The sequence below is a fragment of the Xiphophorus hellerii genome, chromosome 23, assembly GCF_003331165.1.
Source record: "Xiphophorus hellerii strain 12219 chromosome 23, Xiphophorus_hellerii-4.1, whole genome shotgun sequence".
NCBI classification, from domain to species: domain Eukaryota; kingdom Metazoa; phylum Chordata; class Actinopteri; order Cyprinodontiformes; family Poeciliidae; genus Xiphophorus; species Xiphophorus hellerii.
The window spans coordinates 25,698,986-25,712,774 of NC_045694.1; the positions used below are offsets into that span (position 1 = coordinate 25,698,986).

The 13,789-nt window shown below is 45.6% G+C and overlaps 2 protein-coding genes across 4 annotated transcripts in view; one reads left to right on the forward strand and one right to left on the reverse strand.

Annotated features, from left to right (window-relative positions):
- The window catches only part of micu3b (mitochondrial calcium uptake family, member 3b), a 26,602-nt gene extending 17,253 nt beyond the window's left edge, over positions 1-9,349 (reverse strand). For 2 of the 3 annotated variants that reach the window (XM_032555210.1, XM_032555208.1), the window contains exon 1: positions 9,102-9,349. In XM_032555210.1, coding sequence (XP_032411101.1) covers positions 9,102-9,335 — 234 coding nt within the window. In that variant the 5' untranslated portion in view covers positions 9,336-9,349. Of the gene's footprint in view, positions 1-8,984; positions 9,006-9,101 lie in introns of those variants that run through there. The other variant, XM_032555211.1, reaches the window with a different exon arrangement.
- fgf20b (fibroblast growth factor 20b) lies at positions 9,348-13,545 on the forward strand. Its single transcript, XM_032555218.1, has 3 exons — positions 9,348-11,472; positions 11,755-11,858; positions 13,161-13,545. The coding sequence occupies exons 1-3, from the start codon at positions 11,187-11,189 to the stop codon at positions 13,404-13,406; spliced, it is 636 nt and encodes a 211-aa protein (XP_032411109.1). The 5' UTR covers positions 9,348-11,186; the 3' UTR covers positions 13,407-13,545.
- Positions 13,546-13,789: the final 244 nt, after the last annotated feature.

The following is a 13,789-nucleotide window of genomic DNA, read 5'->3' on the forward strand; positions in this document are numbered from 1 at the left end:
CACTACAACGTTATGGACTAAAATGCTACAGTGTGCGCAAGGTTCCCCTGCTCAAGCCGGCCCATGTCCAGATATGTCTAAAGTTTACCAATGACAATTTGGATGATCCAAAAGAGACCAAAGTAGAGCTTTCTGGTATAAACTTCACTCGCCATGTTTGGAGGAAGAAGAAGAAGAAGAAGATTTTTTGATTTTTAACAATACATTTATTGTACAATAATTCAACAATAAAAACATTACATAAATCAGGTCAAAGATACTAAAACAAATAAATATTTACATTAACACTTTGTTATATTTTAGTTCTCCCTGATCAGAAATGATGCACAATATATTATTAAAAGCCCACAGTTCTAAAAACCCCGTCAAATTTTCGGTGACTCTGTAGAAACAAAACTCTAACCTCAACCTAGCCCTGATGTTCACCTTCCACAGAGTCACCGCGTCGAGTTGAGGTCCAGCCTGCATTTTGTCCCGTCGAGTTATATAAATAGCCATCTTGGCCTCGGCTAATAAATAATTTAAAATCCGGGATTTAAAACTAGTGGATCGACTATAATGTACACCATTTATAAAAACAGAATTGGTAAAAACCACGCCAAAGAGGCTAAAAATGCTCGCTAAAAAATGTAAAAAACTAGTTAAACGTACGCAATCTATAAAAACATGAAAAACACTCTCGGACAAACTGCAAAAAGGACACTCGTTTAAAACCCCAGGACTGATGACCGATAAAAACGAGTTTGTGGCGATGGCACCGTGCAGGATCCGCCACTGCAGATCACCAGTCCGTTTCTTTATCGGAGGTTTGTATAAAGTCCTCCACTGAGGTTTTTGCCCTCCCAGTTTGTCAGTCCATACACTGACGGATCTTTTGCAAAGAGTTCTCTTGTTCAGGATCTTTACGCAGTATTTATATAGTATTTTTGGCCTCGTTTTGCAGAGCTCCATCCCTAATCCTGGGCTTTGCAGCAGGGGGCCACTTTCCTCCCCAAAATTGGGATCCAGGAACACGTCAGGGAACGGGTCATTCGGATCAGGCAGGCACTCTTTTGTGGCGTGTAGTTGTAGCAGCCGCCTCTCCCCAGCCGTCATTCGCTCCTTCACCCTCTCCAGGAAGCGCTGTGTCAGCCTGGCGGACCGGATCTTCAACAGTGTGCTGACCTCCTGGACGTTGGCAAAGTCCGGTCCAGCCACCACTATCAGCCGCCGCAGGGTCACCGTCCCGGACCCAGACAGCGCCTCAGAACAGCCCGGCACGGTGCTGTCGCAGACGTCTAATCTCGCTCCACAGATCAACGGTTCTTCTAAAAGCCAATGCAGAGAATTATGCGATTTTGTCCTGTGCAGTGTAAAAAAAGCACAGGATCTTAAAACACTTTGATAAAATTGAGGCAACCCCCTTAACTTTAAAAAACTAAAATCAGTTAAAAACAGAGCAGCATCCAGCCCCAGAAAATTAACACGTCTGAGAATGCAGCTGGCCACGTCCTTCCATACAGGGGAACCTGTCAAATACTTTTGGAGGAACTGTAATCTAAAAGTAGCCGTTCTACTGGCCAGGTGGACGAGGCCCTGACCCCCCTCCTCTCTTGATAAAAACAAGACAGACTGTGGCACCCAGTGCAGACCGTTCCAAAAGAAATTGACCATCTCTGTTTGGATTTTTGCAAGTAGCCCAGATGGCGGGTCCAACACCGCAAGTTTGTGCCACAGCTGTGAAGCGACTAGATTATTTAAAACCAACACTCTACCTCGGTAGGACATTTGTGAATGTAACCATTTCCATTTTGATAACTTGTTTTTCATTTTTTCTTCAATATTTTCCCAGTTCTTTTTTACAACATGTTTATCGCCTAAAAACACACCGAGATATTTAAAACCATCCTTTTTCCATAAAAGACCCTGAGGGAGAACTGGGAGCCCGTTGGACCACTCGCCGACTGCCAGGGCTTCGCTTTTTCCCCAGTTCACCCTCGCAGCGGACAGAATTGAAAACTTTTTCGTGATCTCGGTTAAAACAGTGACATCCCGCTGATCTTTAATAAAAACAACGACATCGTCAGCATAGGCAGATAAAACCATATTGTTTTTAAAACCGGGTAAAACCAGACCGTGAACAGTCGAGCGTATTTTCTGGAGGAGGGGTTCCAGGGAGAGTGCGTAGAGCATCCCCGAGAGCGCGCAGCCCTGTCGAACGCCTCTACACACCCTAAAAGGAGCACACAGGCTACCGTTGATCTTCAGCACACTCTCAATATCACTATACAAAACCTGGATCTTGGCGATAAGACCCTCGCCGAACCCAAACCTCCTCATGGTTTCCCAGAGGAAGCCGTGTTCGACGCGGTCGAATGCCTTTTCTTGATCTAGTGAAATCAAGCCCGTTTGCAAACCCAATGAACCGGAGACCTCCAAAACGTCCCGAATTAGGTAGATGTTATCTACCATGGACCTGCTGGGGACACAATAGGTCTGATCCCGGTGGATGACCTGCTCCATAGCTCTTCCCAGCCTAGTGGCCAGGGCCTTGGAGAGAATTTTGTAGTCGGTGCAGAGGAGGGACACGGGGCGCCAGTTCTTGATGTCCTGCAGGTTTCCCTTTTTGGGCAGCAGGGTGATCACTGCCCTGCGGCAGGACAGGGGGAGTGAACCAGTAAGCAGGCTCTCATTGTATACGTCTAGCAAGTCTTGGGCCAGAAGATCCCAGTAGGCCTTGTAGAACTCCACAGTGAGCCCGTCAACGCCTGGGGACTTCTGGCCCTGCATGCTGAGGAGGGCTGTGTGGAGCTCCTGGAGCCCCAGAGGGCGCTCCAGCTCGGTGTTTGTCTCCTCGGAGACCTGAGGCAGTTCGTCACAGAACTCCTCGAACAGTTCCTCGTTCTCTTTATATTCGCTGTGGAACAAAGAACGGTAAAACGCCACAGCCCTCCTCCTGATCTGCCCTGGTTCACTCAGTTGCTGCCCCGTGTCCGACAGCAAAGAGTGGATCTGCTTCCTCTGCCCGTGCTTCCTCTCCAAGCTAAAGAAGAAGCTAGAGGGAGCATCCATCTCCGTGATGTTCTGGATCCGGGACCTGACCAATGTGCCTTGGACTTTATTCTCCAGCAGGTTTGCTAAAACTAGCCTTTTAGATTTGAGAGCTTCAATATGCTCTCGATTTCCTGTGGATTCACTAAGTCGTTCTAACTCCACGATGTTCATCTCCAGATCTCTAATAGATCCGGTGATGTCACGGGTGACATTGAGAGTATGCTGCTGACACAGCAGTTTTATTTGCACTTTACCATGGTCCCACCACTGTCTCAGGCTGATAAAATCAGACTTTCTCTGTCTAAAACCAGTCCAAAAATAACCTAAAATCTCCCTAAAACCCCGATCATAAGTTAAAACAGAGTTAAAATGCCAGTAAGCGCTTCTAGGTAAAATGTTTCTGATAAAAACACTACCTAAAAGCAAAGAGTGATCGGTAAAAGCCACCGGTAAAATCTGGCATGTTTTAAACACGTTAAAATGGTGTTTAAAACAATAAAAACGATCAAGTCGAGCTAAAGAGATTCGGTTTTCCTTAATGTGGGACCATGTGTACTGCCTGGAGCCTGCATGCATCCTCCTCCATACGTCCACCAGGCCGTGAGACGAGACCAGCTGCCGCAGAGCATGTTGGGCCGCTGGATGCGGCTCTGCATGATTACGATCTAAAAACTCGTTTTCCGTACAATTAAAATCCCCACCTATAAAAACATAATCTTCCGACCCACAATCACCCAGCCTTTCCCCAATTTTTTCAAAAAAAACGCTTTTTCTCTGCATTGGTGATGGGAGCATAAATATTGATAAAAACCAGGCTAAAATGATCAAATTTTGTTTTGACTAAAAGACACCTCCCTTGAACGACGTGCTCAACTTCTGTGGAGTTTGGGGTGAAAGCTCTGGAGAACAGAAAGCCCACCCCTGCACTCTGGGAGGTGCCGTGACTTAAAATGACCTCCCCCCTCCACTCTCTGCCCCAGTCTGTTTCTATTAAGGAATCACTGTGAGTTTCTTGTAAAAAAATGATGTCAATTTTCTTTTGGTTTAATGTTTGGTATATCAATGCACGTTTTTGAGCTTCCCTCGCCCCGTTAAGATTCAAAGATGCAATTTTAAAAGAATCCATATTGGGTAAGAAGCTAAAACCAAAACATAAAAACCTTATAAAAAATAATAAAATACTACTGTACATCATTTGTACTCAAAATTGTTTCCTAGCTTTTGACATTATTTTCTTTAATCTAAAAACTTCTGTATCTGTAAAACCTGATACCTCTTTGTTTCTGATATGATATCTTGCAGAAAAATAAAATATTCTTAAATTTGGAAAGTAACTTTCTATTTTTACTCCCCTCAATCCCTTGGTTTGTTGCAAAAAGGTTCTGTAAGATTCTACCGGGTACCTAGGTTCTTTACAGCTACTTTGGTTTACGGACACCTCACTGGTGTCAGAGAACCAGTCTTCATTGTCACTGCTATCTGACACCTCCCTCCTGTCTGCAACCAGCTTGCTGGCCTGTTTACTGGCTTGCACAGCAGCCACCACATTTTTCCTTTTGCTGCGCCTTTTTATGGGGGCAGAAGCCTCTAGCTCCATCCCCTCCTCTGTTTCACCTGTCTCTCCCTCCGCTCCTGCTCCAACAACCGACTCTACACTGTTCCTCCTTTCATTCTGTCCACCCACCTCCTCCTCTACTCTCTCTCCCTGACCTCCACACACTAAATGCTCCTCATCGCCCTTCACCTCCTCCTGCTCTCTCTGCACACCGTCTTTCTCCCCCTCAACACTTCCACCCTCACCACCATTCACCTCATCACCACACACCACCGTGCTCTCATCCATACCCACACACACACTCATTCCCAACGCTCCCTCACTCACGACTGTACCTCTCTCCAGTTCTCTTGCAGCGGGCTCTTCCACCACCACCGCAGGTTCCCCCGCAGCCGCCACGGCCTCTTCCGCAGCAACCGAGGGTCCTCCCGCAGCAGCCGCGGGTCCCTCCACGGCGGAAGCGGGTTTCCCCGCAGCAGCCGCGGATTCCTCCGCAGCGGCAGCGGGTTCTCCCGTAGCGGCAGCGGGCTCCTCCGCCGCCCTACCCTCACTAGGCGGGTTTCCTGTTTTCTCACCAGCCGCCTGCTGCTTCGCCGGACCCTGCGGGGCCGGTTCGGCCTTGTCTGGGCACATTTTTATGATGTGGCCTTCTTTGCCACAACCAAAACATTTCATATTTGAGGACGTGGCAAACAAAACATAGTCAAATTCATCAATCCTCACGTGAAATCGTAAATTTAACTCGTCATCTTTTCGATTTAGAATCATAAAGAGTTGCCTCCTATGGGATACAACATGTTTTAGTAAAGGTGATTTGCACCCTGTTGGAACCTTTTTTAGCGGCGACACCACCTTACCGTGCCTCGACAACTCTTTAATCAAGAACTCGTCACTTATAAACGGAGGAACGTTTGACAGCGTTACCTTCGTTGCAGGTAAGGTAAGTGGCGAGACTTGTAAAAACAAATCGCCTACAGAAACGCCCACCTCCACTAGCTGTTGAGCCTGCTCAACTTTTTCCACAAAACACACCACCGCTCCATTCATCCGTGCTGCCGACCTTATGCTCCCGTGCCCAATCACATCACCCACAGCCAAACAAACTTCCTCCACGCTGCACGGAGAACCAGCACCCACCTTGATGCCGTTCTTCCGCGTCAGCGTGGAGAAAGACCCACCACCAGCCACCATGGCGTCCTGAGACGCCGGCCTGACGGCCACACCCAAACCCACAAAATCCCCTTAAAACGTGACAAAACTAACACAAAATCACAATTAAACAAGTAACACAAACACCCAGTGAATAAACAGTAAGAAAAAACCAAAGATAGAAAAATACACAATCGCTCGCTCTTTCACTCTTCTTCCGCTCTTCCGCAAACACCCTCCTCTCACACGAAGAAGAAGAAGAAGAAGAAGAATGAGTACAGTCTCAAGACCACCATCCCCAACGTGAAGCATTGAAAAGTCACTTCTGAACCATGACTGTTCTGATAGATGGGAGCGTGTACCATAACATTCTGGGCAACAACCTCCTTCCCTCATTGCAGATGGGTCGTGGCTCAGTCTTCCAGCATGACAGTGACCCAAAACACACAGCCAGGGTAACTCTGGAGTGGCTCCGTGAGACAAAGGTCCCGGAGTGACCTAGCCGGTCTCCAGACCTGAACCCAACAGAAAGAAAGTCTTTGGAGGGAACTGAAACTCTGGTTTGCCCTGAACGCTAAAAGATCTGGAGGAGATGTGCAGGAATGAGCCACAATCCCTGCTGCCGAGTGAAACCTGGTCAAGAACTACTGGAAATACCTACCCTCTGCAAGTTAGTATTTACTGCCAGCAATAAATACTAAGTTCTATTTCTCCATTGTACCACATTCAAACTAACTATTCAAAAATTATGCATTATTTTCACGGTTTTTTCCCCAACATTCTGTCTCTCAAAGTTGCCGTATATCTACAATAAAAATGACAGACCTCCATTCTTTGTATGTGGGGAAACTTGACGCATTCCACAGTGTATCAAATATTTATTTTCCCCACTGTACAGCTCATAGAAACACTGACTCGTTTCAGTGATAATACTGTCTGAAAGATCCACCTTGCAAAATCCCCTGAAGCTTTCCTAGTCACAAAATGCCTCTCTTGGTCCAGTAATGGGCAGCATGCCTTCTTTTTCATCCCAGTACAGTAGATAATGTCCCTACAACTGCTCCGACCCAGCCGGATCAGACGGCTGGATTGGTGAAGACAGAGTGGATCTCTCTGTCAGGTGGCCCACTGCCAGGTCCACTGGCAACACCTAGGGAATGTGTGCCCCCCTCTGCTTAACCATTAAACCCCCTCCTCTAACCACCACCCACCCCGCCTCTTCAAATATCAGGCCCTCTGCCAAGCCAGAGTGTCCAGTTTCTTGTGTCCCTGGATAGCTTCTGTGTAAGGACACCGGGCAGCAATCCCCGGCTCATACCGACTAACATCCAACAAGGAAACTGTTCCTCTGCAGGGAATTAAGTGTGCATGCTTTGTTAGTCCCCGAGCATTTTCAGCATGTGCCAGAGCTATAGAGACTTGGTGGATCTTATCTAATTACGCAGCTACATGAGTTTGGAGAAATAGTGCAAAGAGTTCAAATAGAGCTGGGGAGCGCTGTGTAACGGTTTTAAAGATGGCCGAAACAGACTGTACGGCTGATGTCACCACTATTTTCTTCCGTTCATGTGTACATAAAAGGCATTTTCTGAAAAATCTAGCTTTCAGCATAAAGTTAGGTTTGTATATTGGGAGGAAGGACGCTGGGTTTACTTTGTTACTGAATCAAGGTCAGTTTTTTCATGACATTTTTGCTTACTTTTCCTACACAATGATAATACCCGGACCGTCTTAGGCTGAAATCATTACGCTGTAAAACAACAACCACCTGATGACCATCTAACAAACACTTGATTGGACTCAGATTTAGGATATTTGGAGATTAACCCCACACTCCAAACCTGTCGTTTAGACCCTCCAAGCATTGCTAAAGCCATTTTTCTCTCCACTGTGGCAGGTTGTATAATCCTACTGAAAGAGACCACAGCCTCTAGAGATCAGTATGATCGGTCTGGAACTACGCAGACCTATATGGAGCAAAACTCCATGTGCTGTGTATTCTGATTAGGCCTGTCACAATAAATAATAAATCAGTTAGTCGCATGATAAATTAAAACATGTTCAGTCATTTGCATAATTTATCGTTTTCCTCTTTCTACTAAAAACTGGATGATAAGAGTCTTCAATCTAACTAGCCCCCCTTTTTTTGAAGGACCATTTTGTTTACACAGACTTCATAATGCACTTATTTGTTTTTTCCCCCCCTGTTGTTTATTTTGGTTATTTGAAATGTCTTCCAGATGCAGTATTAAATGTTCATTCAAATTTAAAGTTTATTCGTCTTTGAGAATATGTTCTTGTATTATTTTACCATTATATTGCTTGAAAATTGTCTCAAAGCAACAACATTATCGTTTATCGCAATAACTTCAGGGACTATTTATCGTCCAGTGAAATTCGGGCCTAATTCTGATGTTGTTTTGACATATGCCGCACCAGGTTTGTCAGTGTCCACCTTCTTACAGACACAGTTTCTCTGCTTCTGAAACACCAACTTTGAGGACAGAATTTTCAATGCTGCCTAAATTATCCCATAAGCCATCATGGTAAAAGACAAACCTGTCAGTGGTCATAATGCTGTGTCTGATTGGTGTTTGCTCTCAGTGCAGTGCATACTTAAGAAAGCTGAGAAACATCAGTAGTAACACAGCGATGTTTCGATTCAGGGTACTGACTGGCTCGTCTGACTAGTTGTTTCTTGGGGGAACTGAACCTAAAGAACTAAAAATGACATTTCAGCAGCTCTTTACGCAATAAAGGGCAGCTACGTTTTTTCTAGCTGACAAATAATCAAACGTCTATTTACACAAATAGCTGTGCAGTCGTTTTGTGTTAAATAGTTGCTCCAATTATTGCGTTCTCCTACAGCAACAAGTATGTTTATTATTTAGCATCAATGTAAAACAGTTATGTGATGCAGCATATCCGTCCTGCAATGAAATAACATGTTTTGTATATTGATACATCCGGTTCGGAAGATCTTTTCACTTCGAGGGATTAATGTACAGTGCGTCGGTGTAAGTCTGAAACATCAGCAGTGTCTCCGCATGTCATCTAGTTGTGATGTTTTGTCCATTTCCGGTGTGAACAATGTTTACAAAAAGCGACACAGATTAATTTCTTTTTTTCTTTTTTTTTTTAAAACAACACTTGGTCACGTGAGTTCGGACGACCGTTTAGTCTTTTCAGCACCAAAGGTCGCGGATAGCTCCCGAAAGGAGACAACAACCAGCCGAAGAAAAGTTACCCTCATCTCCTAAAACGTGAGCGATAAATAGCCGGTGAAGTGCTGCTGTCGGCGTCCGACTCCCGACTGTTTCGGAGCTGAACGTAGCCAGCTGCGTGACGGACGTCCTCACGGTACCTTATCGGCAGCAGAGACGGTCGGCAGCGCCAGATGTACGAGCCGAGCCTCGACGCGGCTCCTCGGTCCCACACCGACCACCGAGCCGCAGTAGAGAGCCGCAGCGCCGGCCGCGGCTGCGACACAAGCGCCGGCTGCGACCGCTGTGAGCTGCCTTCTGCCGTTTGACGGTGTTCGCTGGGGAAGCGCTCCATTCCTGAGAGAAGCGACCAGCCTGCGCAGTGCGGCGGCCATGGTTGTTTATTCTGGCTCTGACATCGCGAGAAACGGCGGGGACGCTGAGATGAGACGAGATGAGGGGCGTCATGTAGAGTCAGCGCTCATCTAAAAGCGCTATTCCACTGCTTTTAGCGACTCTGGACTACCTGCTAATCAAACACTTAGAGTTAAACTGGAATTATTTGATGCCATTTAAAAGGTTATAGAAAAGTCAGTGTTTGATTTCTAAAAATATATATTGTGAAAATGCTAAATATGTATATATTTTTTATTTAATCTTTATTGTCTCATTGTGATCTATTGTGGTAAAACAAACTAAATAATTACAAACATGGCAAAAAGTAATTAAGAAAACGGACTGAATTGAATGATAATATTCTAAATTTAAAGGCTTTTTTGCTGCTTTGAACAGGATGGAAAAACTACAAAGCATGACTGGTCAAATCTGGATAGTGTTATTCTACACTCCAGGTAACTTCTATGAAACATAGTTTGTGAGTTTGGATATATTTATTCAAATATCATTTTTAAGGCTTTTTATGTCTTGTACCAGGATTCAGCTTGAAAATGAGGTGAGATTCAGATCTCTCCCCCCGATTCCCACTTTTTGTGTTTTAAATCATTTTTATATTTAATATCTTTACTAGATTCTAGAGGAAGAATGGAAGTCACAGAGCAAAGTTTCAGCACCACCTGCTTGGTCCATTGGTTTTTTTATTACAGAACATCAAATCTTAAAGGGCTAACTCACTATTGTCAACTCCACTCAGCTGTCGGACGGTCTGACTAAAGTCAGTCGCCTCAGTATCTTCACACTTATACATCCAAACGAGTTCAAGTGGTTACAGATTCATTTCCAAGATGTTGTTTCTCTGTGTGAACCAAAGACCAGGACAGAAAGCCTTTAAATATCCCTCACCTCATTACTGGAACCAATTGCAGAAGGATCTAATGACTGAGGCTACGGTTTCATCGAATAGTTTCAAAGGACTCTACAATCACAAAGGGACAGAAACCACTGACTGTAGATGTTTTATGTGATTTGTTTTGTTAGAGTCGTGTTTGAAATTGTCTTGTTTTCATCTGGTTTTGCTGCTGGATATCCATCCCAGGACACTCTTGTAAAACAGACTTTCAAAATCGACGAGTTTCACTTTATGGCAAAAATAAGGGTCACAAACAAACAAAGTTGCAGAACATGATGACTCCTGGAGAGTTAAAGCTTTAGAATCAAATATATTTTCGATTATTTTATAATTTATGGAGATTTTTCTTCTCAGAATTCAGAATAAGCTCAGAATCCTTTTGTTTTTTTTCCCCCCTGTGGCCCCAATCTTCTTCTGTACAAGAACAGAGTGTTGGTTGAGTCCTAAACTAATGTCGATGCTTGGTATAAATTTAAGCAGCTGTAGTGTTTTTTCCTCCCATATCTCCCGTGTTTCTTCTGCTCCGTGCCTCAGGAGAAGGGGGGGTTAAAAATCGCCTGCCAGGGCACGCCCATCACTAGCGCTGTGGTTTTTACACCTGCCTCACCAACCCAGCCACTTTGAGCTCAGACCTCCAGGGATTGCTTCACCTGCAGCCAGCACCGACCGCTTCCTCCGAGGCGTACCGCCGGCCGACGCTGCGGACAGGTGTCCAAACATGAGCGCCGACGGCCGCTGACTGCAGCCCGCCTCCATCCGACCAACTCTCTCTGCGGCGGAGGGGAAGCGGCGAGTGTTTTCCCCGTGCCGCCGCGGGGGGACGTGCGCTAAGTAACGGAGGACACAAACATGCAATAGGCGGCATCCCGGTCCGCCGCTACGCCAGAGCGCTCCCACCGGACCTGCTGAACTTTACCCCTCCACTCCCGCCCCTGACGCGATGGCAGCCGCCACTCTCGGGGAAGTTGGAGGCGTCCTGCACGGCATCGACGGCGTCGTTCACGTCGGCTCCCATTTCGTTCTCACGCCTCCCGGGTACGGGCCGACTCTGCTGGGGGAGCCCCACCTCGCCCCCGGGGACAGGCGGTACCTGCCGACCACGCCGGATCTGAAGCACTTAAAGGGCATTCTGAGGAGGCGGCAGCTGTACTGCAGGACGGGGTTTCATCTGGAAATACTTCCGGACGGCACGGTGCAGGGGACCAGAAAGGACCACAGTCGCCATGGTAAATATTCAAATCCATATCGGCGTTTACAGAGCGCTGTAGTTCACGGTCAAACGTCAGTCAGGACTCTTTACGCGACACTTTTCTGTTCTAGTCGATCGAGTCGGTATAATCCAATCACGTAGACGACAGGTTCCAATTTTAGCCACGTAAAACTAACGAAAACACAAAACAAGCCGCGGGAATATTCTGACCGGATTCAGTCAGAGGAGTCGCAGCTGAAACCAGATTTTTCCGAGCTTCTTTGATCATGCGCAAAACAACTGTGTTATTCTTCTGCAGGTATTTTGGAATTCATAAGCCTCGCTGTGGGACTGATAAGCATAAAAGGAGTGGACAGCGGGCTTTACCTGGGGATGAACGACAAAGGGGAGCTCTATGGCTCTGTAAGTACCGCGTCTCCTTGGATGAATGTTGACAAAAACAAAAAAAGGAAAGTGAGGATGACTTTTCATATCTTGAACTTGAAATCAGAAATTCTTCCTTCTGCCGAGAAAACGTGAGATGCAGTTAAACAGAAATGTTTTATAATGATGATGCTCTTTAAACTTGAATATTGGTTTCCGCTTTACACCAAGTTTGAACACATTCGCCTTCCTGCTGCATTTTTGTGTCGCATAGAGACATTTGATGTTGAAGAATTCACCTATATATTCCTGCATCTGTTGTGAGGCGTGACTGTTGGATGTTTAAATGATTGTAATAATTATTATTTGAATGGTTGTAGTGCACGTCAGAGACCATAAAGTACATGTGAATCGTAATAAGTATTGCATTTGCAGTCCTTATTTTCAAAAAAACACTTGAATGGCCTTTGATTCACAGTCCTCTCAAAGCTTGTGTACCTTTTTCTAGCACAGTTTTTCCTTCCACTCAACTTTCCATTGATATATACAGTACAGACCAAAAGTTTGGACACACCTTTTAATTCAATGAGTTTCCTTTATTTTCATGACTATTGACATTGTAGATTCACACTGAAGGCATCAAAACTATGAATAACACATGTGGAAATATGCACTAAACAAAAAAGTGTAAAACAACTGAAAATACCCCTTATATTCTAGTTTCTTCAAAGTAGCAACCTTTTGCTGTGATTACTGCTTTGCACACACTCTGCATTTTCTTGATGAGCTTCAAGAGGTAGTCACCTGAAATGGTTTTCACTTCATAGGTGTGCCCTGTCAGGTTAATAAGTGGGATTTATTGCCTTATAAATAGTCATGAAAATAAAGAAAACCCATTGAATTAGAAGGTGTGTCCAAACTTTTGGTCTGTACTGTATATATATTGATTTATTTTTGGTAAGGACACTTTGTGACCAGCTAGCAGCCGTACCAATGACATTTTTCAGCGTCCCTACTTTTGGAGGGACTGTCTGCTGAACAACTGTCTCGTCTCCATGACTACGGAGGCCATGACTTGACCCTAGCGTAATATTTCTGTGTTGAAACCTTCTTTTTTTTAATTTGAGTTTGGAAATTGACCTAAATTACCAGAAATAAATAGATGTTTGCAATTCATAGAGACCCATCAAACTCTTTGTGACCCTTTTTCCCCCCGTTTTCACCCCTTTAAAGAGCCGTAACAGGAGTTTGGTTTGTTTTTGCTGAGACAAAACCTCTGCTTTTTTTTGTTTTGTTTGTCTGTTTGTCTGTCTGTTTGTTTGTTTGTTTGTTTCTTTTTAGGAGAAGCTCACAGCCGAGTGCGTCTTCAGGGAGCAGTTTGAGGAAAACTGGTACAACACCTACTCGTCCAACCTCTACAAACACGGAGACAAAGGGACGCGTTACTTTGTGGCTTTAAACAAAGATGGGACTCCAAGGGACGGGACGAAATCCCGACGGCACCAGAAATTCACACACTTCCTGCCCAGGCCCGTGGACCCAGAGAGAGTGCCAGAACTGTATAAGGATATCCTGGGACACAGTTGAGACGCCAAGGTCCCGGATCGGGGAGTAGCTGCTTTAACGCCCCTGTTCGGCAGGGTGCGAAATAATAACAAAAAAGAAGCAAAAACAAAAGCGAGGCCGAGACGATGCCGGGCGCAGGCATGGCGAACCATGACAGGCACCGGGGGTGGGGGGTGGGGGGAGAAGGGGAAGGAGGGGGCATCTTGTAGGAATGCACAGTGGCCATCTCTCAGCGGCCACGAAGACAGGCTAGAATGCCTCGGCATGAGGGGCTCGTTTGTTCTGGAGGCCGGAGCGTCCTGTCCCAAGATGAGTCCAGGGGGGACGAGCAGGGAAGCGGAGCCCAGGAGTCCCGCCGCGGATTTGCCTGGCGATCCTTTTCTTCGAGCGAGAACCTGCCGTTG

Coding starts and splice junctions, on each gene's coding strand:
- fgf20b (XM_032555218.1), top strand. CDS start 11,187: ATGGCAGCCGCCACTCTCGGGGAAGTTGGAGGCGTCCTGCACGGCATC. Junction 11,473..11,754: donor AAAGGACCACAGTCGCCATG/GTAAATATTCAA, acceptor ATTCTTCTGCAG/GTATTTTGGAATTCATAAGC. Junction 11,859..13,160: donor AAGGGGAGCTCTATGGCTCT/GTAAGTACCGCG, acceptor GTTTCTTTTTAG/GAGAAGCTCACAGCCGAGTG.